The following is a 26,990-nucleotide window of genomic DNA, read 5'->3' on the forward strand; positions in this document are numbered from 1 at the left end:
ATAGCAAACCTCCAGGCCAAATTCAGGCCTAGTGTAGGCAGGCACCTGTCCCACTAACTTCACAGGAGAGGCATCCAGTTACCTCAATGGTAAACTTGATCCTCCACTGCCTGCCAAGTCTCAGACAGCTACAGCTAAGGGAAACATGGCAGAACGGCTGTTACTCTGAAACCTACCAGAGTTTAGACACACCAAAACCATCTGCACCTCTTATTCTCGCACATAGCAGACAGGTTTCAGAGTAGCAGCCGTGTTAGTCTGTATTCACAAAAAGAAAAGGAGGACTTGTGGCACCTCAGAGACTAACCAATTTATCTGAGCATAAGCTTTTGTGAGCTGGAAAGCTTATGCTCAAATAAACTGGTTAGTCTCTAAGGTGCCCAAGTCCTCCTTTTCTTATAGCAGACAGTGGTAGGCTGGACATCGGCTGGGGGTTACGGGAGGCACAGCCACTTCTTTCACGCATGCTCTAAAGCCAGAACCCCTTTTCCTTCCACAGGGCAGGATTTGGTTCTTGTGCACCGGAAAGGACTTAAGAGAAAGAAGTTGTATAATCATCATTTTATACCACATTGAAAAGCAAGGTCTTAAGCACATCACAAACATTTTTGGTTTAAAAATATACGTGGTTTAAGCCTGGTGTATATATTCGCACCTATTCCCAAGAAAAATCTGAGTAGAGGGAATTAGTAGTTCTCTGCTTTTGAAACTATTCAACATTTGAAAGGGAAAATAATGTAACCTAGGGCTTGTCCACACAGGGAAGCCACTGAAAAACAAGCTGGGGTGTGAATTTAAAGGACAAAAGCTTTTCCAGGCTATTTCCCCATGTAGACAAGCCCTAATTTCTTGAGTGTATTAGAGTGGTTACTCAACTCTTCTCTGCCACTATTTCAGACTGGATTTGAGGACACACTTCACAGCCCGTAGAGGGAACTGCCAGCAATCAGTGCATCCTCTCTGTTAGAACGGCTCAGCCATGCTTGTGACAGTCTGCTCCCTCCTGATTGACAGTATTTCTTTCATTTTGTGGATGGCCAAGCTACATTTGTAATCGTGACCTGCAAGGTTTAGCAAACATTAAGGACCTAAGTGCTGCATGCTATGGGGTGCTCCCAGGGCTAACAGAGGTTTGTACAAAGACCAAGAGTGTTGTTACAGTCTATAAGTAAAATATAAGAAAGTGATGCCAGCAATGGTTTATACGGCCATTTTCACATGCAGTTATTCCATCTGTGTACATACGTTACAGTAACTAGCTGCACAACCAACACAGGGGAGTTATATGAAGATCTGCTATGTCCAGTATCGCACTGAGTTATAAAGGCAGAACACCTCCTTGAGATGAATAAAGCCAAAGCACATCTTAGAGCTATTTCAGGTTATCTGCAAGCAGGAAAACAATACAAGCAGGGCTACACTGATTTAGTAGCTTCTCTTTAGTCGCAGGGGCTAAAGGCATCAAAAAACAACCAAGAAACAGCAGCTTGTATTCTGTAAAATCTGGCACATGGGCTAAATAAAATACATTTGACACCAGTTGTGTGCCTTTGCCACTGCCCCCTGGTGGATGGAATATATCACCACCAAGGTGGTGGTCACCTTGCTAGGAAACAAGAGCAAGAGCCAAGAAACAAGAAGAAAGGAACAGACTTGCATAGCACGAAACACTTGTTGGGGGTACTTCTAGTTACACATCAAAGAAGTCTGCACCTTTCTTAGATTCAAACACTGAACTGCATTTCCGGCCTGATAACCTACAGGAGACTTAAGACACGCATGCCCAAGCAGAAGACTTGTTTAGTTTGATGCAGAGGAGAATCTTGGGTCACATTATGTTCTTTTCTTCAGCTGAAATGACCTTATTAGGGAATGAAAACCAATATGCAGGGGTGCATCTTTTCACAATGGAGAAGTGACACCGGGGCCTGCCGAGGATCTGTACTGGGACCAGTGCTGTTCAACATACTGACAAGTGATCTGACAAAGGGGGTGAACTCCGAGGTGGCAAAATTTGAAGACAATACAAAATTACTCAAGACAGTTACGTCGAAAGCTGACTGCAAAGAATTACAAAGCAGTCTCGCTAAACTTGGAGACTGGATAACAAAATGGCAGATGGAATTCAATGTGGTAAGTGCAAAGTAATGCACACTGGAAAACATCCCAAGTATACATCAAAACGGTGTGGCCTAAATTAGCTGTTACCACTCAAGAAAGAGATCATATGTGAATATCCACAAGTCATACTGTATATTTCTCTGAAAACATCCACACAACGTGCAGCGGCAGTGGAAAAAGCTAACTATGTTAGGAACCACTAGGAAAGGGACAGATAAAACAGAAAATACTATAATGCCATTATATAAATCCATGGTACGCCCAAGCCTTGGATACTTTGTGCAGTTCTGATATCTGCATCTCAGAAAAGATATATTGGAATTGAAACAGGCACAGAGAAGGGCAACACAGGTGGGGTAGGAACAGTTTCGATACAAGGAGAGATTAAAGGCTGGACCTGTTAAGTTTAGAAAAGAGGCAGCTAAGGAAGGATACGATAGAGGTCTATAAAATCATTTTCTCTATGCCATTCATGAATAGGGGTGTGTTATTTACCTCTTCACATAACACAAGAGCCAAGGGTCACCCAATGACATGTACAGGCAGCACACACAAAATAGTACTTCACACAACACAGTCAAGCTTGTGGAACTCACTGCTGGGGATATTGTGAAGGCCAACAGTATAATCAGATTTAAAAAATAATTAAGTAAGTTCTCAGAGGATAGGTCCCTCATTGGCTACTAGCCATGAGGTCAGGGATGCCACCCTATGCTCTGGTTGCCCCTAAGCCTCCAACTGCCTGAAATGGGACTGGATGACGGGAGGGTCACTTGACATGCCTGTTCCATTCATTCCCTCTGAAGCACCTGGCACCAGCCACTGTCAGAAGACAGACCATTGGCCTAGATGAACCACTGGCCTGACCCAGTACAAAATTATTTTCCAACGTACAAATGGCTGTTCACCCATGTTCAGGGTCTGGCACCTCAGCTGTGCCATCAACAGCAACCTCCTCTCCACTGGATGGTAGGTGGAGAGAAAGGGAAGTTTGTGCCCAACCATCGAAAGAGACAGACCACTGAAATAGCCTGGCCCTTCTGCTAGAAGGGAGTTAATCTTGCACTGCAATGAGACTCAGGAGGTCAAGAAAAAGACCAACCAGCCACTTGGCAGTGCAGCACCTATTCTAACCAATGGCTAACCTGAAACAGAAACAACTGAAATTGTAGAGTAACTTCTCAACCGCGCAGGAAACCGTAGACGTGGGTTAAACGTACAACTAGTCCAAAGTAAGTCCTGGGTGTGTGGCGTTTGGAGCAACATAGAGCACTCACAGCTGCAGAATATTGACTGAAATAGTTTAGTAACATTTCAAAAGTTACATTCGTGAGTTAATAGCACACGGTACCTGCTACAATAGAAGTTACGGTGTCCAGATAACAGTGATGGGGGGGAGGAGGGGGAGAAAAAAAGATAGCCTGGCTATCGATTCTCATGTCGCAGTGTCTAAACTGTTCCACAAACGTATGTCTGAAAGGAAAACAAGTCAGCAGGTCTCTCTTAAGTAAACCCTATTAGCCAAAGCTCTCTGTACAAAATGTAAAGCAATGTACAGATAGGAACCACTGTCCAAAATGGGAAAGGTTTCCAAATGGAGATTTTCCCAGCACCCAGTAAAAAGACCCATTGGTGCCGTATTGGATTAACGGCTTATTACAGGTTATTAACACCTCCTGTAACGAATCCAGTACAGGAGACAACAGACTAGATAGACCACAAGTCTGCTCCAGTCTAGGAATCCCCATTTACAGCAAACATACCGGTGTATAAGAAACACCCCTTTACATCAGCAATTGAAGTTAACAGATCTAGAACAGGTAGAATTACACCAATGGCCCACATCAGTGGCGTAGACTATGAGCTGCTGCACAAACCAAGCCACTAACAACCTCCCTTCCTCCACACTTGTGTTTGCCCCATTAAGTCACTCCTATACATTTCCTGCTAGGTCTCATCTTAGCACAGGGCTTGCAGGTTCACTGCTTTCCTAGGGTTGAAAGCATGGAGAGCGCAGAAATTCCTGATTATAGCCCCTTTGCTTTCAAGTCTCTGCAGGAGAAAGGAGCTTCACAAGCCCTGCCTCTCTCCACACACAAATAAGCACACTACCCTTTTATAACAAGACTCTGGGGTTTTTATTCGGTCTTTTAGTTGTGTATCGTACATTCATTTGCCTTTCCTGGCCTTGATCTTCCTCAGGTAGAATTCTAGTTCCTTGCCTTCCAGAATATAGCCGTCTGCTCGGCCACACTGTCCAGGTCTGGAGGCGATGCAAGCTGCAATGAGAAGTCAGTCATTAGGTCAGGGAAAAAGAAATGGGAGCTACACTGCTACGGACTCTCACATCAGTGTCCATCCAAACAAGCTGGACTCTTTCTTGCCCTCTACTGTCAACCTTTCTTGGCCTCGTCAAACAAAGGCCAGTAACATGTCTTCAAACAAATCATTATGTTAGTGAGCATCTCCCTGAAAGGACCTGCTCAGGCACAGCTGTGGGGCTATGCAAGACTGAGGGGAAAGGTACGCACTAGTGAAGTCCTCTTCAGATTTCCAATTGTCATCGCTCAAATTCAGTAGCAGAACTGGACAGTGTCCTCATCACCAGAAGACTTCAGAATAGCAGGCCACCCATGCACAACGGCAGATAGGTGAAAGGTGTTACTTGCTAAGCCCAAGAAAGCTGCTCACCGCAGAGAGGATGCACAAGCAGCCTTAGGACTTGTCTTCATTAAAGTGCTACAGCAGCACAGTACTGAAGACACTACTAAGCCAACAGGAGAGCCTCTCCCATCGACTTAGCACTGTCTACCCCGGGAGTTAGGTCAGTGTCCATTTTTCACACCCCTGAGCAACGTAGTTAGACGATACAGGTCTGTAACGCAGACCTGGCCTTAGGCTTTTCACAACACTGGCAAGTCTTACCAGAGAAAGGCCTATAGAGAATGACCACTAGCCAGGGCTGAGCAATTCCAGGAGCTGAACAAATGTGCCAGCTGAGATGTGGGAAATTTTTCCTTCCCACCGGGGCCAAAATTGCTGGACCCTCCAGAATCCAGACACATGAAAGGAAAGCTGTGGCTAAGATCCACTAAAAACATTTTACAACTAGGCTTGGAAGGAGTCAGTTTTTTAAAATCGGTAGATGTCCATTTCACCATATAAGCACAAGCTGATGAAACAAACATTTCCAGCGACAATTACCAACATTTACAGATACTGCTATTTTAGAACTTATCAGTTTGATTTAAAGATATTTCCTTGGCAGATTTTGACATGTGATGCTCACAATTTGTGTTTTAATAGTTCTAAAGCTTTAATTTTTTGAATCTCAACATCTACGGTCATTAAATAATTACTACTGGCTAACACCCCCATAATTTCCTGCAACGGTGAAAAATTTAAAATAGATAAAAATACTTAAAACAAACACAGATAACTGTCGAAATTATAAAAATCAAACTCTGCCAAGCCTACTTACAACAGATGAACTCCCCCGTCACTTTCTATCTGCACCTCTGCATGGCTTTATCAGGCTGACTAATCCAGACAGGATTTTAGAAATACTAAAAAGAATAGTTTCTGCTCTGGCACCTTTTCTTTGTGCCTGTATAGTCCACTGAGTTCTCCCTCCCTGGGGACTCACCAAGCAGCTTTCCCTGCTGGAACTGCTCCTCCAGGATGCTGCTGATCTTGGCGTTTTTCTTCCGCTCGTCATATTTCTTCTGGATCTTCTTTGAACGCTTCTTGTTTAAGATTTCCTCCTCTTCAGGAGTCTGAAACAAAGCCAGAGAAAGGACTGAGAACAGACTGGGTTTAACTGTCCACCTTTTTGTTGGAAGCCTCCCACTGAATTCCCTTTTTCTGCTCAGTGGCATTATCTCTATATTCCTTCCACGTCTGGAAAGGAGCAGAAATAGTTTATGCAGGAAAAGGCATGATTTTAGAGCACAATACTCAATTGTCATGTCAGAAACTCTTTGTATTTCCAGTACCACTTTGGTGAACACTACAGTGCAATAACCCTGGTTACAGTCCTGGCCCAAAACATGCCTGATCATGTATGGAAAACACAAGGCAGGAGAGGAGGCTACTGACAGTGAATGAGTTTCTGGGAAAGCAATTGTCCCCCATCGTCCAGCAATGACTGCTGTTAGTCATTGTCCACGCGCATAGAATAGGCAACCTCTGCTAGCCAAAATCCTTAGATATGAGGCATGAATGCAGCTGCAACACCAACCAGCCTTTGCTGTTAGTTTACAGGGCCAGGGATCAGGCTCCAGAAGGGATGTGCACTACACAGGCATAGGAAACTCTTCCAAAAGGACAAACCGTAGGAAGTCTGAACTACCCTCCTCCCCAAAAATCAACTGAATTTCCCTTCCCGCAACCACACAGACTGGAGTAATGATCTGAATGTGTCTCCAAACAACCAGACAATGTTAACAGGCCAACCTACACCAACTATCCAACAATAAACTGAATAGTCCAAACTTCTGCCCCAAAAAACACATTGCAGGCAGGACCCAAAATCCTACGTAACTGACTAACATGTAGGAATCTTCTCTAGAAGCAGAAGCTTGCTCCCTGCAGTGAGGCCCCAACTTGCCCGCTAGTCTTCTTCAGCATCACAAGTTGTCATCGCTCTCCATTCAGTAGCAGAACTGGACAAAGTTATCATCATCAGAAGACCAAGGAAGCTCTAAGGGGCAGATCCCTCCACTAATCTAACACTGCCAAGTGCAAAAGCCATGGCGATGGCTCCGTGGAACAATGGTTTTAAGGAACCAGCATTCCCTTTGGAACGGCCATGTGGCTCCAAATGAGAACATCTCAAATGGTTAGAGTTGGTCCCGAATGCAATTCTGAAATACTTTGTTCAAAATTGCTAAGAGGCAGAACTGACAGCAGTGACTGGTATTAAGCAAGGCAGGAACACAGTGCAGACTTTGCAATCCCTGCCCAGCAAGCAGACTGGCATGATTCACACAGCATCAAGAACAGATCTCTCAGCCCAGCACATACCAGTTTAGCACCCTTCTTGCGTCCGAGGGGCAAGGCATAGTGGGCTTCATACCACTGTCGGTATGGGGTGCTGTCAATGAGAACAATGCAGTTCTTCACCAGGGTCTTTGTCCGCACCAGCTCATTGTTGGAAGCATTGTAGACCACATCAATGATTCTGGTCTTGCGGGTGCAGCCTTGGAAAACAAGGGAATTCATTAAACCCCAGACAAGCTTTTACAATGGATGTATCATCAAAGCAGACAACACAGCATCTTCAGTGCTCAACCCACACCTCTTTGGAAGTTTATCCTTCAACTACTTGGGGAGTCCTTTCGGTATATCCTTTCCTCTCCCAGTGCAGCCTATATGGGTTCCGGAAAGAGACCTGCAAATGGAAAGCTACACCCGCTCTAAATAAAGCACTAGATAAACTCCAGCATGGTCCTGTGCATCCTCCTCCTCCTCCCCCAGTCTCATTTGTTGAAATCAAACTTCTCATCTGAAAGTTTAGAGACTAACCAATTTATTTGAGCTACAGCTCACTTCATCCGATGCGTACCGTGGAAACTGCAGCAGACTTTATATACACACAGAGAATATGAAACAATACCTCCTCCCACCCCACTGTCCTGCTGGTAATAGCTTATCTAAAGTGATCATCAGGTTGGGCCATTTCCAGCACAAATCCAGGTTCTCTCACCCCCTCACCCCCCTCCCAAAAACCACACACACAAACTCACTATCCTGCTGGTAATAGCTCATCCAAAGTGACCACTCTCCCTACAATGTGCATGATAATCAAGGTGGGCCATTTCCAGCACAAATCCAGGTTTTCTCACACCCCACCCACCCCCATACACACACAAACTCACTCTCCTGCTGGTAATAGCTCATCCAAACTGACCACTCTCCAAGAGCTATTACCAGCAGGAGAGTGAGTTTGTGTGTGTATGGGGGGGGGGGGGTGTGTGAGAAAACCTGGATTTGTGCTGGAAATGGCCCACCTTGATTATCATGCACATTGTAGGGAGAGTGGTCACTTTGGATGAGCTATTACCAGCAGGATAGTGAGTTTGTGTGTGTGGTTTTTGGGCGGGGGGGGAGGGGGTGAGAGAACCTGGATTTGTGCAGGAAATGGCCCAACTTGATTATCATGCACATTGTGTAAAGAGTTGTCACTTTGGATGGGCTATCACCAGCAGGAGAGTGAATTTGTGTGGGGGGGGTGGAGGGTGAGAAAACCTGGATTTGTGCTGGAAATGGCCCAACCTGATGATCACTTTAGATAAGCTATTACCAGCAGGACAGTGGGGTGGGAGGAGGTATTGTTTCATATTCTCTGTGTGTATATAAAGTCTGCTGCAGTTTCCACGGTACGCATCCTATGAAGTGAGCTGTAGCTCACGAAAGCTCATGCTCAAATAAATTGGTTAGTCTCTAAGGTGCCACAAGTACTCCTTTTCTTTTTGCGAATACAGACTAACACGGCTGTTACTCTGAAACCTGTCATCTGAAAGTTATTACCACACAAGTTGCATAAAAGACAAGTGCAGAGAGTCAAGGCCCAATCCTGTGAATCCTTCCTACCATGGGTAATCGACCCCATGGAAGTGAATGGGACTCTCCCTGCAGCAAGCACTACACTCTGTTTGCAGGATCAAGACTTTACTACGGAATCTGAGCAGCAAGCTGGGTTTCCCACCCCAAAAGGCCTCTAGAGACCACAGGTCACTCCACAGTGGGGTAAAACACCATTTTATGGTAGTCGTTTTGCTTTAATAAGTTTAGCAGTTGCCATCCCCGGGGACTCAAGTCTTTAATTTGTCCACAGGACAAGCACAGCAGCAATGCTGGCTTTCCCCACTGCTCAGCAGTGCTGGCTCATGCCTGTTGGTTAGGGACTGTCTCTAAAGAAAGGGGGGAAGCTCAGTCTTCACAGCCCATTCAATTTTTGGCCTCCCTGCTGAGATTGCTAACAAGGGATTGTGATTTTCATAATACTTCACTACTAACTGGAGAGAGACCATTTCCCCTCTACCTCATGTCAGACAAACCACCTCTCAGTCATCATTAACCTGCACCAGATTTACTATTTATTATTTGTATTACAGAAGCATCCAAAAGAATAGCCAGGATTGGAATCCCCTGGTCTTAGCATGGCACAAGCAAAAGACACTCCTTGCCTCCAAGAGTACTGATGATGGCAGTAGCAGGATTACATATCCCCATCCTCTCACTTGAATGCCCGACTCCTTTTCAAAACTCTTCCCCACCCTCCAACCCTTTTGTAGGGCATTCTCCTTCAAAACCACCTGTTCCAGCAAACCATTCTCATCAAGGACCCTCATGTTCTCCATTCTCCTGAACTGTTTTGTCTTGCTTTATTTAGATAACAAACACTTGGAGACAGGGAGCACATTCTGCTGAAAGCTGTAAATCTAAACCAATCATTTGACAATCATTTGTTTTTAATGTGAAAACTCCATGACAGCTGCCCCCCTCCTGAAACAAGAGCTTCTGTGAGCAATGCACTCAGTGTAACTATGACGTTCCTATCACTATGAGCTTTACAAAGGCCTCCAAACCTTCTAATAAGCCCACCTAAGGTCAAAGTTATCATCATTATTCACACTGCTCCAGAACCAAACACTGTACAGACAACCACATTGCTGAAGATCAGTATCCAAGCTGTTTGTTTGGATCATTCCTCCAGTCCAGCAGTACCACAGATGGTTAGTATCAGGGGGTAGCTGTGTTAGTCTGTATCCACAAAAACAGCAAGGAGTCTGGTGGCACCTTAAAGATGAACAGATTTATTTGAGCATAAGCTTTCATGGGTAAAAACCCCACTTCTTCAGATGCATGGAGTGGAAAGTCTTGTGAGGTAACTCCCTTCTCTTCATGTGTCAGTCTATGTCTGCATCTGTAATTTTCACTCCATGCATCTGAAGAAGTGGGGTTTTTAAGTCTTTAAGGTGCCACCGGACTCCTTGTTGTTTTCACGGATGGCTGACACAGCGAGAAAAAGACTGAGTTGCTTTCTAGATGCGAGGGGCCCGCATTCTCATCTTTCTACTTACATTCAGAGCCCCAAGAGAAGTTACCAACGTCCAAGCGCAGAGCACGATATTTCTTGTTACCACCACGAACCCTCACTGTGTGAATCCGGCGCGGGCCAATCTGTAACAACAACAAAAACATAGCTGCTAACAATATCCTAGGGGAGAGCAGACCTTGAGTTTCAGGCTGAAAGGCAATATGGTCAGTGTAACTATGACAGATCCTAGCATCGGCAGGCGCAGTAATTGCGACCGAAACGGTCCATAGTACCCACCTAAGGTGAAGTTCTCATCACTCCAATTGCCTCCTAAACCAGTAACACTCTGAACTAATGTAATGCTGAAATCCCAGGGGGGGAGAAGAGAGGGAGGGAGGGAGAGATAGGGAAATGCCACTGCTCAGAAGAACACAGGCAGAAATTAGAGTACTGACTGATAAAGCAGTGCATTTTCACAAGTCCTTATCACTGCAGTATGAAGCCAGAAACTAACACAGCATTTTCTAAGCTGGCCAGGGCAGCACCATCCAGTTATCCCCAACGTCCAAATCCCCCACCTTGGTGTTGGCGGGCGGTCGCCCCAACTCATACTTCCTCTTCTTGTGGTAGGGCTTCCTTTTGCCCCCAGTCTTGCGACGCTTGTGCCAGTTGTCCCTAGAGATACCTGGGTTAAACCAAAGAGCAGCAGGTCAGAGAGGCAGATGAGCCCACCCAAGCGTACAACAGCAACGCTCCGAGTACTCAGCTCTCCAAGGTTCATTTCCACACGGTGCATTCGGTCTAATGCAGCAAGTAGAGAAGCTTCATCACGGATACTCAGAGCCCGCCCCGAAGCGCCCAGCAAAGCCAGCGCATGGCACGAAAGGAAACGGTCCCCTCCCAGACTGGGGCGCTTTGCGATCACGAGCCCTGCACCCCAGCCCGCGCCACAACGCCCGCCCGACGGGCTCACACCCACCTGGGCGCAGGGCGGGTCAGGCTGCGCCCAGGCCTCGTGCCCGCTGCAGGGCCCCCAGCCGGCCGGGCGGGGGGGCAGGCGACGGAGGCTGCCGACCCGCAAGGCCCCCGCAGCCGGAGGAAGGGGGGGGGGAGCTCTGGCGCCGCAGCCCACCCCACCCGCAGGAGGCGGCGGCAGCGGCGGGCCCGCCCCAGCCCGCGCCGCGCGGGACCCCGGCATCCCGCCTCCTCCCGCCCCGCAGCGGCCCCTCGCGCCGCGCCCGGCCCCGCGCCGCCGGCCCCGCGGGCGGATGGCGGCGGATGGCGGCGGGCCCGGAGCCGCGGCCCTACTCACCCATCCCGAGCGGCGCCGGCAGCAAAGAGGGGCCGCAGAGGCTCACGGGGCGGTTTGTGGGGCCGAGATCGCGCGAGACCGCCACGTCATACCGCCGCGCCCGGGAGTGCCGCTGGCCGACGACATCCCACGGCGACCCACGCGCGTGACGCCGGCGCGCTGGCCCGGGGGCTACGTGGGTTCCGGGGCGGGCGGAAGCGGTGGCCGCGGTTACTCCCCCCGCCCCCGTTCTAGGCCCCGGGCAGGCCGCGCTCCCCCGGGCCCTGGGCCCGGACCCCCCCAGGCCCGGGCGGAGGGACCCGCCGAGCCCCCCGGGCCAGGGCCTGACCCTGGGAGCTGGAGCTGCCCCTTGCCCACGGTGCGGGGCGCGGCCCCTTCGGCAGACCCTAGGGCCTGGGAACAGCCCCTTCCCCTGGCAACTGCTGCAGGCACCGTCCCGCCCCAGCTCAGCCTTGGGAACAGCCCCCGGGCCAGGCCCTGCGCCCCGCTAGGCCGTGAGAACAGCCCCATGCCCAGGCATTGCCCCCCAGGCCTGGGTAGCCACCCTGCGAAGTGCCCCAGGAACAGCCCCTGCTCGGGGATGTCGCTGCACCCCCCGGGGAACGCCTGCTGATAGCCTGCCACCCTCCCGCCCCGAGCAAAAGTCTCACGCCCTCGCGGGAGGGCCCCCGACTCCAACAGCAGAAACAGCCGAGGGGGGGTGTGGCCCTAGCTCAGGGAGTGAGGGGTGAGCCTGTGGGGGCACGCTGTCTGGCAGGGTCTGTGTTGCTTTTAAACAAAGTGAAGGTGAAATGTTCTTTGTAATCCCCCCTCTTTCCTGATCTAGCACTTCACATGAGAGGCTCATAGGAAAGTGGCTAAGAGGCCTGTGTGACCTGGGTTGTCGAACAGAGTGAAATAGGCTGAAGGAACGGGGCTTGTTTAGTCTGCGGAAGAGAAGAGTGAGGGGGGATTTGATAGCTGCTTTCAACTACCTGAAAGGGGGTTCCAAAGAGGATGGAGCTCGGCTGTTCTCAGTGGTACCAGATGACAGAACGAGGAGTAATGGTCTCAAGTTGCAGTGGAGGAGGATTAGGTTGGATATTAGGAAAAACTTTTTCACTAGAAGGGTTGTGAAACACTGGAATGCGTTACCTAGGGAGGTGGTGGAATCTGCTTCCTTAGAAGTTTTTAAGGCCCGGCTTGACAAAGCCCTGGTTGGGATGATTTAGTTGGGGATTGGTCCTGCTTTGAGCAGGGGGTTGGACTAGATGACCTTCTGAGGTCTCTTCCAACCCTGATATTCTATAATTCTATGCCCTGAAAGGCATGTCCTGGTTTCAGTTTATATGGAGTTGATGTCATATCCGTTTGATGTCAAAAGAAATCACGAATTAAGCATTTGGCCTTTAGTGTGTCCATATACGCTCCTAACTTTTGATTGTCCTGTATTTATTGGGAGAAATGGAGCTGCGATCTTCCAACCCCATTCAAATTCTCTCCAGGCTTGGAAACATGCTCTTTCCTCAACAATTCTAGCTGTAGGTTAGTTACCTAAACTAAGCCCTGGTCTACACTAGGACTTTGGGTCAAATTTAGCAGCGTTAAATCGATGTAAACCTGCACCCGTCCACACAATGAAGCCCTTTATTTTGACTTAAAGGGCTCTTAAAATCAATTTCCTTACTCCACCCCTGACAAGTGGATTAGCGCTTAAATCGGCCTTGCCGGGTCGAAATTGGGGTACTGTAGACACAATTCGACGGTATTGGCCTCCGGGAGCTATCCCAGAGTGCTCCATTGTGACTGCTCTGGACAGCACTCTCAACTCAGATGCATGATTGTTTGCCATTGCTCTGACGCAGGGAGGGGCGACTGACGACACGGTTTACAGGATTGGCTTACAGGGAGCTAAAATCAACAAAGGGGGTGGCTTTACATCAAGGAGTATTTCAGGCAGGACTTCACGGAGGGTTCCAATAAGAAATGGTGCAGCTAAGTTATTGTTCTTAGTGGAACAAGGAGGTTAGTCTGGCCTCTGATTGATATGTGGCTAGATTTACCTCACTGCACCTTCTCTGTGAGTGACTGCAGTGTGACCTAGAGGAATGAGTCCCCTAGACGGGGGGTGGGTTTGCAAATGAGTACAAAACAAATCTGGTCTGTTTCTTGTTCTGATCCACTCCATCTGTCTTTTACATCTTTGGCTGGCAGCAGACAGTGCAGAAGGACTGCATGCCATCCTCATCTCTTGCCTGCCCGGCAGAAGGTGATGCAATAGGACTGCTAGCCATCCGTATCGCCTGCCTGCTTACCATAAGATGGTTCAATAGGACTGACTGCAGGACTAAAGAGAATGACCTGATCAAGTCACTCCAAATTTAGTCCCTGCGCCCATGTCTGCCCAGGTGCTCCTGATCGACCTCACATAGGCAACCAGGAGCACCTCGGACATGACAATGACGGCTACCAGTCCTATTGCACCGCCTGCTGCCACAAGGCAATGGGTTGCTGCTGCTGTGTAGCAATGCTGTACCACGTCTGCCAGCACCCAGGAGACATACGGTGACGGTGAGCTGAGCGGGCTCCAGGCTTGCCGTGGTATGGCGTCTGCACAAACTCAGGAAAAAAGGCGCGAAACAATTGTCTGCCCTTTCTTTCACGGAGGGAGGGAGGGAACGGGGGCCTGATGATATGTAGCCAGAACCACTTGCGACAATGTTTTAGCCCCATCAGGCATTGGGATCTCAACCCAGAATTGTTGGAGACTGCGGGAACTGTGGGATAGCTACCCACAGTGCAACGCTCCGGAAGTCGACTCTAGCCTCGGTCCTGTGGAAGCGCTCCGCCGAGTTAATGCACTTAATGCACTTAGAGCATTTTCTGTGGGGACACACACACTCGAATATATAAAACCGATTTCTAAAAAACCGACTTCTATAAATTCGACCTAATCTCATAGTGTAGACATACCCTATGTGCTTTTGACTGCTCTGTTAATTCGAGCTCAGGCTGCTGACTTCTTTGTTGCTTTTCTGTCCTTTCCTGGACTTTTGGAGCTGGTCTGCTCTCTACTTTACCTTTGTGGGGCTTGGACCAGTTCCTTATTTTGCCCTAAGGAGAGCTGGTTGGTTGATCTGCCTCTTGCCCTGCTTGCAGCTTTTTGTCTGTTCCTCATTCTTGGGCTCTTCCTGCTGTGATGGGAGGATGGTTTGTCAAAAACATCTGTCTCACCTGGTCCCCTCATCCAACGTGCAGGCTCACCCCCTGCCCTGGGTTGCTTTGGCTTTTTCTGTCTGTTCTTTCGTTTGGCAGCAACACTGTCTGTGCTACCGAGACTAGGCTGGCACAACCCCATGGTGGAGGAGGCCCACCACTTCCCCGAATGGCCTTAGCTACCCTGGGGGTTAGGTCAGCGTAGCAATGTCGCTGAGGAGCGGGTTTCCCTTTTACACACCTCTGACGAACGGAGCTGTTTTGACTTAACTGTTCAGCATGCACCAACCCTCAGGCCTCGTCTGCACGAGGAACGTAAGTCGCGCTGCTACATCTGTGCAGGCTGTGGACAGAATCATAGAATCATAGAATATCAGGGTTGGAAGGGACCCCAGAAGGTCATCTAGTCCAACCCCCTGCTCGAAGCAGGACCAATTCCCAGTTAAATCATCCCAGCCAGGGCTTTGTCAAGCCTGACCTTAAAAACCTCTAAGGAAGGAGATTCTACCACCTCTCTAGGTAACGCATTCCAGTGTTTCAGAAGAATTCTTCTGTCTACCTAGCTCCCGCCTTTTGGGGAGGCGGGTGGTCTACGCTAACAAGAAAAACCCTCTCCAGGAGCCTTCTCCAGGAACAGTGGCCTTCCGTTTGGGAAGTTTTTGCTGATTAAAAAAAGAGAAATAGTTTAACTGCATTTCTCTGTGACAAGGTTGACTTTTTATTGCTTCTCTTGTGTCTCCTTAGAGCAGTTGTCGTTGACATAGATTTCAGAAAAGAAAAACCCTCTCCAGGACCTCAGCAGGCCACCAAGCCTGCCTGTTTTGCGGATGGGGGGGAGGGTTACAACAAAAAATGGCAGTCTCACGGCAGCAGAGAACTCTCCCCCTGCCATCAGTAAGGGTTTCCTCACAGCCACTGACCCCACGAGCAGGCAGCAGCTAGCCAAGGAGATATGCCACTGCTCTGCCCCGCCACATTAGCATTTCAGGGAGCATGGCAAAATGGAAGGCAGAACATGGGGGGGGCAATCTCCCTGGATACTCAATAACAGACTTAAAAGTGGCCATTCTTCAACAAAAAAAACCTTAAACAACAGATTTCAATGAGAACCTGCAGAACTGGAATTAATTTGCAAACTTGACACCATCAAATTAGGCCTGAATAAAGAATGGGAGTGGCTGGGTCACTACAAAAAATAATTTGCCCTCTGTTGATACTCATACCTTCTTGTCAACTGTTGGGTATGGGCCACATCCACCATGATTGAATCGGCCTCCTTAGCACTGACCCCCCCCCCCCCCACTGGCTAAGTCAACTCCCTTCTTTTCATGTGCTCTATATTTATACCTGCCTATTTTTTTCCCCACTCCATGCATCTGATGAAGTGGGTTCTAGCCCACAAAAGCTTATGCCCAAACAAATGTGAGAGTCTCTAAGGTGCCACAAGGACTCCTCGTTGTTTTTATTGTCTTGTGTGAAATTTTAGTTTGTACTGACTTCTCTAGTGCTTTTTATGTAGCCTGCGCCTCGGGCGGTGCGGGTGGGCTCGGGGCTGGTCACTCCTGTTTGCCTGCAGGAAAGGGCCGGTACAAGAGCTGCTAAGCTGCCCTGGGTGAGCTGGGGGGAGATTGGTGAATTTGGGGGGTAGGGAATCCCTGCCTGTTGACCAGGGGCTTCCCTTCCAGCTTCTGAGCGTTGGTCTCGCCGCTCAGGGCAACTGTGTGGCTCCTGTTCTGGGGCTGAGCTTTCCCTTCTCCTGCTCCCAGGCTGGAGCAGCTGCTCCCCTGTGAGCCCATGGCACCCTGCCCAGAGTTCCCAGGCAAGCTCCAGCCAGCCCGCCCTTGTGAGGAAGTTTCACCCACCTTTGGACACCCGCTGCCCCCAGTCTCCAAGAGGTTCACCTGGTGGTCCTCCAAGCAATGCTTGGGGGGATGCAGGGGAGCGAGAGCACCCAGGTGGGGGATGGACCCTTGGACACCCAACTGCCCTCCCAGTCCCCTCTCGCCACACACTGAGGGGACTTGGTGGAGTCACAGTACAAACTCTGCAAGGCAGATGACTTGATTCATGGATACGAGTGTCCGCTTGTGCCTAGTGTAGCAACTCTGTGAAGGCCCAGAGTTACCCCATTTCTCTTTGCAGGTTAATTCGGGATATTCTGATCAGTGTGGCCAAGGTACCTGCAGAGGTGGTTGTAGATGCAATTCTAGTTAAAGGCTGACGTAAAGAAATGACTCGTCTTGCAAAGCAGTTGATAGAAACTTGCAGTCTGTCCTGGTCAGAGGAAACATGCATTTTACATGGCAGTTTCCAAATATGATTTGTTTCTGCCCTAATAATGAGGCTGAAGAGAATGTTTTCTGTAATAGCACATTCTACTCCTCCGGGCAGTTACTTACTGGAAGGACAAAACAGTGTATTCTGAAGCCTGAATGAAGCAGGTCAGCTCAGTGTAAAGTAGCTATTGCCCTCTCGGTCAGTGTTACAATTTACAACCACCTCTGACTATTCCATGAACTCCGCACTCGGCAATGACTTGTCATAGCTGGTGATCACAGTTCTTGCTGCTTTTCAGCCGCTAGTAGCGAAGCTATGCCTGTTCCAAAGTGGGTGGATAGTTTTTGTGGGGGAAAGGTAGCAGGTTCCCTAGCAGCAGCTCCAATCCCCAAATACCAGCTGCATTCAGAGAGGGATTTTCTTTGTCATGTCTAAGCACCGCAGACAATAAAAAACTGGCATTCCCATGCTGCGTTACGCACTAAGAGGTTTTTACTTCGTTGTGTAGAAAGTATAAAGCCAGGTAATAATAAAGCTGGAGAAACACAGCCTTCTTTATGCTATTTTGCTTCACTACACCAAGTAAAATGTAATCCCCAGTAAAAAGCAGCTCAGTGACATTAATGGGCATTTTTGCCCTCGAACATTTGTGAGAAAACTGCTAATTGTCTCCCCAAGGGGTTTCCTTTTGTATATGTAAAGTCCAGGTTATTAAATCCCTTGAGCTGTGATGCCAAACTCTGAAGATGTTTGAGAATCTCTAGTTATTTTATACTAGAAAATGCTGTTAAAATATGCCTAACGATACAGGTTATTATAAATGGCCGTACTCATTACAACTACCATTTGGGCTGCTAAATACACAGACGTTTGTCTATCTCAGCGGTTCTCAAACTGTGGGTCTGGAGCACTGTCCCCTCTAAGCTGTGTGTGTGTGCGTGCACACAGATCCTAAACCCCGTGCACACGGCGAAACACCGCGCACACAAACATTTGCACAGAACATTTTTTTTGCGCACACAGCCTGTCAAAAATTAGAGGGAACACTGGTCGAGACCCCAAAGTGGATCACAAGCCTGTTTTAATGGGGTCACCAGGGCTGTCATTAGACTTGTGGGGGTCCAGGGCTGAAGCCTGAGCCCCACATGCCACTCCTTTTCTGAGCTGAAGCTGGTCCACCATACAAGATATTACCTCCCCAACCTGGTCTCTCTAATATCCCGGATTGCTGGGACTGGACCCAGCTACAACTGCACTCCATGCAAGAATCTGAAGTGTTATTGAAATCAGGTTACAAGAGGCTGAAGTGCCAGACTCCACCAGGGCTGCTGCTTTTTTTGCTGCTCAGCCCTTTCTTAGCTGCTTAGTGGTTTTATATATTCGAGTGTGTGTGTCCCCACAGAAAATGCTCTAAGTGCATTAAATGCATTAATTCAGCGGAGCGCTTCCACAGTACCGAGCCTAGAGTGACTTCCGGAGCGTTGCACTGTGGGTAGCTATCCCACAGTTCCCGCAGTCTCCGCTGCCCATTGGAATTCTGGGTTGAGATCCCAATGCCTGATGGGGCTAAAACATTGTTGCAAGTGGTTCTGGCTACATATCATCAGGCCGCCCGTTCCCTCCCTCCGTGAAAGCAAGGGCAGACAATCGTTTCGCGCCTTTTTTCCTGAGTTACCCGTGCAGACGCCATACCACGGCAAGCCTGGAGCCCGCTCAGCTCACCGTATGTCTCCTGGGTGCTGGCAGACGTGGTACAGCATTGCTACACAGCAGCAGCAACCCATTGCCTTGTGGCAGCAAACGGTGCAAGAGGACTGGTAGCCGTCATCGTCATGTCCGAGGTGCTCCTGGCTGCCTATGTGAGGTTGATCAGGAGCACCTGGGCAGACATGGGCGCAGGGACTAAATTTGGAGTGACTTGATCAGGTCATTCTCTTTAGTCCTGCAGTCAGTCCTATTGAACCATCTTATGGTGAGCAGGCAGGCAATACGGATGGCTAGCAGTCCTATTGCATCACCTTCTGCCGGGCAGGCAAGAGATGAGGATGGCTAGCAGTCCTATTGTACCATCTTCTGCCGAGCAGCCCTGAGATGTGGATGGCATGCAGTCCTTCTGCACTGTCTGCTGCCAGCCAAAGATGTAAAAGACAGATGGAGTGGATCAGAACAAGAAACAGACCAGATTTGTTTTGTACTCATTTGCAAACCCACCCCCCGTCTAGGGGACTCATTCCTCTAGGTCACACTGCAGTCACTCACAGAGAAGGTGCAGCGAGGTAAATCCAGCCACATATCAATCAGAGGCCAGACTAACCTCCTTGTTCCACTAAGAACAATAACTTAGCTGCACCATTTCTTATTGGAACCCTCCCTGAAGTCCTGCCTGAAATACTCCTTGATGTAAAGCCACCCGCTTTGTTGATTTTAGCTCCCTGTAAGCCAATCCTGTAAGGCGTGTTGTCAGTCGCCCCTCCCTGCGTCAAAGCAACGGCAAACAATCATGCATCTGAGTTGAGAGTGCTGTCCAGAGCAGTCACAATGGAGCACTCTGGGATAGCTCCCGGAGACCAATACCATCGAATTGTGTCCAAAGTACCCCAAATTCGACCAGGCAAAGGCCGATTTAAGCACTAATCCACTTGTCAGGGATGGAGTAAGGAAATTGATTTTAAGAGCCCTTTAAGTCAAAAATAAAGGGCTTCATCATGTGGCCGGGTACAGGTTTACATCGATTTAACGCTACTAAATTTGACACAAAGTCCTAGTGTTGTAAGCCAGAGTCTGTTTTCTTATTTGACCAAACACCAGTTGGAATCACGAAAGGACCAAAAATACTTGCAAACACTGAAAATAACATAGAAAAAAACTGAAAACAGCAAAGAAGAAAAAATCAGAATAATTTACAAAAAACAAAAACAACTGAGAACAACCCACTAAATTTTTTCTTCTTTTGACCGAGTGCCAGGGGAGAGCGCGAACGCAGTCCCCCACTACCACAAATTATGCAGTCGAGTTTCCCGCATTTGGGGAAATCGCAGGGGTCAGCACACCCGCAGTGCAATGGATGAGCCTCGCCCTGGGAAAACCACCTTCCTGATCATGGTGTCTCCCCTGCCAGGTAAGTATGACTTGGGCAGCCCCGGCCGCCGCCCGCCCTCGCTCGCCCCTCACTCTCAACCCACGGTGGGGCCCGCCGCGACACGCCCGCCGGCCCCGCCCGCGCCGGCCCCCGCTGCCGCGACCTGCCCCGCGTGTCCCCGCGGCCCCAGCCTTCTCCCCGCCGAGCCCCGCCTGCCGAATTCGGGCCCCGCTCGGCAGCCGGCTCCCCTCCCACAAGGCTCTGCTCGCACACACATCTGCATACGGGCTGCCGCGGCCCCGCCCCTCCCGCTGCCCAGCCCCGGCTCGCCCGCGCTCAGAGCCCCGCCGCCGGCCCCGCCCCCCCCAGGCGCCCGGGCCCAAGGGCCGCCCGGTCCCGGCCGGGGCCTCTGCGGGGCCTGCTCCCCCGGCGGCCGCGTCTCGTGCTGCAGCCAGCCCGGCTCGGAAGAGGCGGGGCCGACAGAGCTGCCCCCGGCTTCAGCAGCGCTCCCGTGTCCGGCCTGCCCGAGAGCCGGAGCCGGTCCCGTCCCCGGGATCCCGGAGCGCCGCGAGCAGCTCGTGCCGCGGACCCGCTTCTGCCGGGGCACGAGGGACGCCGCCTCCCGCGTCTCTCCCCCCCACCAGGAGTCGGAGCCGCCCCGAGCGGCCCCCGGCCCTGCAGAAGGGCGGGGGCGGCCTCCGCGCCAGACCCGGGAAGGCCCCTCGGTCCCTCCCCGGCCCGCCCAGGGAGGCTGAGCGCGCAGGCGGCGGCGCGGGGGGAAGCTGGTCCCGGGTCTCGGGGGGCTGCAGCTCAGCGAGCCCCCGGTCCCCGGGCAGCGACTCGGCAGCAGAGACGGAGCAAGCGGCGGGCCCCCGGCAGGGCCCACCCCGGCTGGCGAGAGACGCTCCGGGGCGAGCCCGGCTCCTGCGGCCTCGCGAGGCGCCTGCCCTGGCTCCGGGTTCGAGCCTCCGAACCCAGCGGGGCGCCACGTGGCCTCGGGCTTCCCCGCCCGGCTCCGGGGTCCTCCGTGCGCCTGCGCGCCAGCGGGAGTGTCTGGGGAGACCGGCCGTCGGCAGCGCCACCTCCGGCCGGCAGGGGCAGCCCCGAGAAAAGCCTCGTTTGAGCGGCGAGGCGGGCCGGCGAGTCTGATTTGCATACCCACAGTGCATTGCGCTCAGTGAAGCCAGTCCCTGGTGAAGGGGATGGTTCTGCTCGCAGCGTGCCCGGTTCCGACGATCAAGCTCGGGATTGAAGCGGGCTCAGTTCACTTTCCTGTAAAGGCGAGCGGTGTAGCGGGCTGTGAGCTTAGTCACCGTGAGGTGAGGAAAGAAGGCGGTTTCCCCGGCAGCGCCTCTGCCGGCGTTTGTCATACTCTGGTTTCTCTTCAGATCGTATAAATCTTTCGCCTTTTACTAAAGATTTCCGTGGAGAGGAACATTTATGAGTTTCTACCCAATTTTTTGAGGCTTACATTTCGGTGAAGCTGCCTCTTCTTGTGAAAAGCAGAACAAGTGTTGCGGAGCGATTGTTGTTTAGAGGAGCGCTTACGCCGCTATCTCAGAGTATTGTGTTCGCAGTTGTAAGTTCCCAGCCGCACGTTGAGGAGCTGGGGAGGCCTGTTGGTTTGCTAAGATTGCTGTTAGACGCAGCGTGATAGTTCTGGGGGGGTCCTTGCGCGAAACAGACGAGGGTTTTGTTGGCAAGTAGCTGTTGGAACTGCTGCTCTGGCAAGTTCTATGTCTTTTCTCATTGCAGTTGGTGAATGTGCTGACGCTTTTAAGCTTCCGGGAGCACTGCTGGGAAGTTAAGAGGTTTTTTTCTTTGCAAACACTGCTGTTAGATACGCTGTACGATATTTTTTTAGCTCCTGCTTGTTTGCCCAGACAATGTTTGTAAGGTGTTCTTTTATTAAACGTTTTTCTGACGTTTTTTCATCAAGTGTTGTCTATTCTTTCCTGCGTCCCTTCATTTTCAGATTCAGGACATTAACCAGTCCCCAGATGTGGTTTCTTTTCTGCACACTCTCTACCCTTGATCTGCAGATTTTGTATGTTAATATTTCATGATAACAAAGAGAGCACTCGTAGTAGTGAGTATGGTTGTTCTAAAGGATGTAACCCAGAGAAGTCGCTTGCAACTACTGCTATTTTCCCACACTGTTTTCTATATTTGTGATTGCCCCGGCAGCACCTCTGCAGAGTATCTTGGATACTCTGGTTTCTCTTCAGCTCTTATAAATCTTTCGCCTTTTACTAAAGATTTCCGTGGAGAGGAACATTTATGAGTTTCTACCCAATTTTTTGAGGCTTCATTTCGGTGAGGCTGTTCCCTATTGTTGTGTAGAAAGCAGAATTGTGGTTGGACTTTGCTACTTGAACGTCTCTTGATGGCTAAAGCTCCTATTGTAAAAAGAAAACCAGTGCTTTAAAAAAATACTGTTTACAACATCTTTAGAGCTCGATGTGTTAGTGAGATGTTTTTCCAGCAGGGGCCTAGTGGGTGATCTGCATTCACCTCGCTGTTTGGTTTCATATGTTTTGGTATGAGTGATTTCCTAAGACAAGGTTTGCATAATGTAGAAAATAAATTTCAGATATACACTATTTTCAAGTTTAATTTTTTCATGCATGATTTGATTCCCAAACAAAAGAATTAGAATAACTCATCCCCATGTTTTCTGTGTTAATATTTAATGGCACAAAAAGGATATTTATATTGGCCTATCTGGGAGACAGGCCAGTCCTTGCCTACAGACAGCCCCCCAACCTGAAGCGAATATTCACCAGCAACCACATACCACACAACAGAACCACTAACCCAGGAACCTATCCTTGCAACAAAGCCCATTGCCAACCGTGCCCACATATCTATTCAGGGGACACCATCACAGAGCCGAATAACATCAGCCACGCTATCAGAGGCTCATTCACCTGCACATCTACCAATGTGATCTATGCCATCATGTGCCAGCAATGCCCCTCTTGCCATGTACATTGGTCAAACTGGACAGTCTCTACATAAAAGAATAAATGGACACAAATTGGATGTCAAGAATTATAACATTCATAAACCAGTCGGAGAACACTTCAATCTCTCTGGTCACGCGATTACAGACATTAAAGTTACTATATTACAACAAAAAGAAAAGGAGTACTTGTGGCACCTTAGAGACTAACCAATTTATTTGAGCATGAGCTTTCGTGAGCTACAGCTCACTTCATCAGATGTTTACCGTGGAAACTGCAGCAGACTTTATATACACACAGAAATCATGAAACAATACCTCCTCCCACCCACTGTCCTGCTGGTAATAGCTTATCTAAAGTGATCAACAGGTGGGCCATTTCCAGCACAAATCCAGGTTTTCTCACCCTCCACCCCCCCCCACAAATTTACTCTCCTGTTGGTGCTAGCCCATCCAAAGTGACAACTCTTACATAATCAAGTCGGGCTATTTCCTGCATAGATCAAGGTTTTCTCACATCCCCCCCCACCCCCATACACACACAAACTCACTCTCCTGCTGGTAATAGCTCATCTAAACTGACCATTCTCCAGGTTTAATCCAAGTTAAAACCAGAACATCTGGGGGGGGGGGGTAGGAAAAAACAAGAGGAAACAGGCTACCTTGCATAATGACTTAGCCACTCCCAGTCTCTATTTAAGCCTAAATTAATAGTATCCAATTTGCAAATGAATTCCAATTCAGCAGTTTCTCGCTGGAGTCTGGATTTGAAGGGTTTTTTTGTTTTAAGATAGCGACCTTCATGTCTGTGATTGCGTGACCAGAGAGATTGAAGTGTTCTCCGACTGGTTTATGAATGTTATAATTCTTGACATCTGATTTGTGTCCATTTATTCTTTTACGTAGAGACTGTCCAGTTTGACCAATGTACATGGCAGAGGGGCATTGCTGGCACATGATGGCATAGATCACATTGGTGGATGTGCAGGTGAACGAGCCTCTGATAGTGTGGCTGATGTTATTAGGCCCTGTGATGGTGTCCCCTGAATAGATATGTGGGCACAATTGGCAACGGGCTTTGTTGCAAGGATAAGTTCCTGGGTTAGTGGTTCTGTTGTGTGGTATGTGGTTGTTGGTGAGTATTTGCTTCAGGTTGCGGGGCTGTGAGTTGTCACTTTGGATGGGCTAGCACCAACAGGAGAGTAAATTTGGGGGGGGGGGTGGAGGGTGAGAAAACCTGGATTTGTGCTGGAAATGGCCCACCTGTTGATCACTTTAGATAAGCTATTACCAGCAGGACAGTGGGGTGGGAGGAGGTATTGTTTCATGATTTCTGTGTGTATATAAAGTCTGCTGCAGTTTCCACGGTAAACATCTGATGAAGTGAGCTGTAGCTCACGAAAGCTCATGCTCAAATAAATTGGTTAGTCTCTAAGGTGCCACAAGTACTCCTTTTCTTTTTGCGAATACAGACTAACACGGCTGTTCCTCTGAAACCTATATTACAACAGAAAACCTTCAAATCCAGACTCCAGCGAGAGATTGCTGAATTGGAATTCATTTGCAAATTGGATACAATTAACTTAGGTTACCTTGCATAATGACTTAGCCACTCCCAGTCTCTATTCAAGCCTATTTCCCCTTGTTTTCCTAACTCCTCCACCCCTCCCTTCCTCAGACGTTCTTGTTAAACCCTGGATTTGTGCTGGAAATGTCCACCTTGGTTGTCATACACATTGTAAGGAGAGTGATCACTTTAGAGTCTATAGGGAACTATTACTGTGCTTCGTTTGACAATAAACCTGGCTCGGGTGCCTTCATACCTTACTAGAGTCTGTGGGTTTTGGGGGGTCTCTTGGGGTCTGCTGTGTTAGCTCTCTGCCCAGAGCTGGGGCAGTACACAGAGGGAATACGCACACAGCCGACTGTTATCATCACCCAACACGAGCAGAGCGCCACACCGGTAGCTACCGACAACAGTTTTTGTTCACCTGTATTTTAGATCATTTTAACATTCGCTTGAATAAAAATTTTAAATTTGTTCTTATCCCTTTAATAACTGATACGTCCTCCTTCTGAGGACTATATATGAAACTGACTTTTGGAATAGGGAGATGGAATAGCAGCTTGCTCCATCCACTGCACACATCGCCCTGTTATTGCAGTACTGAACCCACAGGAACGGTGGACCTCCCTACGGGAGAATATCATAGTCGAAGAGCAGCGAAGAAATGCGTCGTTGTCTGTGTTAACATTTGGTTTGAATTAAGAGTAAGGTTTTGAGTAATTTGTAACTCTTTGGTTAGTTATTAGTAACATCTTATTATTAGGCCTCTGAGTTGAAAGGCTGCTCTTGCAGATTTTCCTTCGTCATTGTTTGTCGGTCAGTTAAAGAGCTGCTTTCTTAGGCTATTCTGTGTAGGTTCATAAACCACTCTCCTTAGTATTCCTTCCACAAGTGATTGCATGATTTGGAGCCTTCTTTCCCCCATCTCCCCACCGGAGAAATTTTCCATCTTTTTCCCGCTGGGAAAACACCACTGTTTTAACTTAGGAAACAGTCTCTGTAAATGTTTTGCCCAGACGAGGGATACTTCATAGGAACAGAAGAGGAGAAAGGCTGTGCATAGCGTTTAAGGCCAGAAGGAACCATCTTATCACCTCAGAGGGACTGAGGGGCACCAATGCTCGAGGATCTGCAATGGCAAGGAATTGATTGGATGCGATTGACTGTATGTTTGAGATAGTTCTCTGGGAAGGAGCAGAAAAGAGCATTGGTAATGATCAGTGATCTCTCTCTCCTGCCATCCTTCTCCACCCTCTGACAAACAGAGGCTAGGGACACCGTTCCTTACCCATCCTGACTAATAGCCATTAATGGACTTAGCCTCCATGAATTTATCCAGTTCTCTTTTAAACCCTGTTATAGTCCTAGCCTTCACAATCTCCTCAGGCAAGGAGTTCCACAGGTTGACTGTGTGAAGAACTTCCTTTAAACCTGCTGCCCATTAATTTCATTTGGTTGTCCCTAGTTCTTATATTATGGGAACAAGTAAATAACTTTTCCTTATTCATTTTCTCCACACCACTCATGATTTTATTGACCTCTATCATATCCCCCCTTAGTCTCCTCTTTTCCAAGCTGAAAAGTCCTAGCCTCTTTAATCTCTCCTCATATGGGACTTGTTCCAACCCCCTAATCATTTTAGTTGCCCTTTTCTGAACCTTTTCTAATGCCAGTATATCTTTTGTGAGATGAGGGGATCACATCTGTATGCAGTATTCAAGATGTGGGCGTATGATAGATTTATATAAGGGCAATATGATATTCTCCATCTTATTCTCTATCCCTTTTGTAATGGGGCTGAGGTACAGTATAGCGCTTGTGTGACGAAGTGCGACTGTTCTTAATGTTTCCTCTGAATACTGTGCAGGGGTCTGGACACAGAGGATGGCCGACACCCTGTTTCCTGGCCAGTGATGGCCTAGGCCCTTCCTTCCTGCAAGGTGAGAGCTTGCAGGGGGAAGGGATAGGAGGGGGTGCAGGGGTGAGGGCTGTGGGGCTGAGGATGAGAGGTTTGGGGTCTGGGAGGGGGCTCAGGGCTGGGGCAGAGGATTAGGGTGCAGAGGATGAGGGCTCTGGCTGGGTTTGGGGCATTGTAGAGGCTCAGCACTAGGGCGGAAGGACAGGGTAAGGGCAGCCTGCCCTGCCACAAGTTAATTGGGGGCACTCGGACCCTGTGGCAGCAGTTGATGCCGGGAGCCGGCACAGGAGAGTCAGGCTCCGGGGCCCGAGAAGGTGGGGGGGGGCAGTAGGCAAGCCGGAGGAGAGACCGGGCCTCAAACATTGGTGGAGCCGGGCCCCCAGGCCCTGAATATTGCTGGAGCCCAGGCACCACGAGCCTATATCACTCGCCGCTCCTGGACGTGAAGTTCTTTGTCTTGCCAGAGGATTGTTTAAGAAGCTGGGATCCTTCTTCGTAGGACGGGGTAGCAT

At 49.3% G+C, this 26,990-nt stretch overlaps 1 protein-coding gene and 9 non-coding genes across 10 annotated transcripts; 3 read left to right on the top strand and 7 right to left on the bottom strand.

Moving 5' to 3' along the window:
• Window positions 1-3,110: 3,110 nt before the first annotated feature.
• Window positions 3,111-3,242, bottom strand: LOC140916648 (small nucleolar RNA SNORA35). Its single transcript, XR_012160566.1, has one exon. It is a non-coding gene; the product is annotated as a small nucleolar RNA SNORA35 (small nucleolar RNA).
• Window positions 3,243-4,235: 993 nt separating this feature from the next.
• RPS8 (ribosomal protein S8) lies at window positions 4,236-11,581 on the bottom strand. Its single transcript, XM_073357923.1, has 6 exons — window positions 11,478-11,581; window positions 10,744-10,850; window positions 10,209-10,308; window positions 7,147-7,322; window positions 5,768-5,897; window positions 4,236-4,400 (listed from the first exon to the last, which is right to left on the bottom strand). The coding sequence occupies exons 1-6, from the start codon at window positions 11,479-11,481 to the stop codon at window positions 4,291-4,293; spliced, it is 627 nt and encodes a 208-aa protein (XP_073214024.1). The 5' UTR covers window positions 11,482-11,581; the 3' UTR covers window positions 4,236-4,290.
• LOC140916688 (small nucleolar RNA SNORD38) lies at window positions 4,662-4,732 on the bottom strand. The gene has a single exon (XR_012160602.1). It is a non-coding gene; the product is annotated as a small nucleolar RNA SNORD38 (small nucleolar RNA).
• On the bottom strand, window positions 6,739-6,811 carry LOC140916687 (small nucleolar RNA SNORD38). Its single transcript, XR_012160601.1, has one exon. It is a non-coding gene; the product is annotated as a small nucleolar RNA SNORD38 (small nucleolar RNA).
• Window positions 10,385-10,490, bottom strand: LOC140916689 (small nucleolar RNA SNORD46). Its single transcript, XR_012160603.1, has one exon. It is a non-coding gene; the product is annotated as a small nucleolar RNA SNORD46 (small nucleolar RNA).
• LOC140916686 (small nucleolar RNA SNORD55/SNORD39) lies at window positions 10,921-11,005 on the bottom strand. The gene has a single exon (XR_012160600.1). It is a non-coding gene; the product is annotated as a small nucleolar RNA SNORD55/SNORD39 (small nucleolar RNA).
• An 8,330-nt stretch (window positions 11,582-19,911) lies between the features above and the next one.
• LOC140916650 (U1 spliceosomal RNA) lies at window positions 19,912-20,075 on the bottom strand. Its single transcript, XR_012160568.1, has one exon. It is a non-coding gene; the product is annotated as a U1 spliceosomal RNA (small nuclear RNA).
• A 1,321-nt stretch (window positions 20,076-21,396) lies between these two features.
• On the top strand, window positions 21,397-21,513 carry LOC140916669 (U5 spliceosomal RNA). Its single transcript, XR_012160586.1, has one exon. It is a non-coding gene; the product is annotated as a U5 spliceosomal RNA (small nuclear RNA).
• A 723-nt stretch (window positions 21,514-22,236) lies between these two features.
• Window positions 22,237-22,352, top strand: LOC140916670 (U5 spliceosomal RNA). Its single transcript, XR_012160587.1, has one exon. It is a non-coding gene; the product is annotated as a U5 spliceosomal RNA (small nuclear RNA).
• A 2,643-nt stretch (window positions 22,353-24,995) lies between these two features.
• LOC140916664 (U2 spliceosomal RNA) lies at window positions 24,996-25,188 on the top strand. Its single transcript, XR_012160581.1, has one exon. It is a non-coding gene; the product is annotated as a U2 spliceosomal RNA (small nuclear RNA).
• Window positions 25,189-26,990: the final 1,802 nt, after the last annotated feature.

The sequence above is a fragment of the Lepidochelys kempii genome, chromosome 8 (genome assembly GCF_965140265.1).
Source record: "Lepidochelys kempii isolate rLepKem1 chromosome 8, rLepKem1.hap2, whole genome shotgun sequence".
Lineage (NCBI taxonomy): Eukaryota > Metazoa > Chordata > Testudines > Cheloniidae > Lepidochelys > Lepidochelys kempii.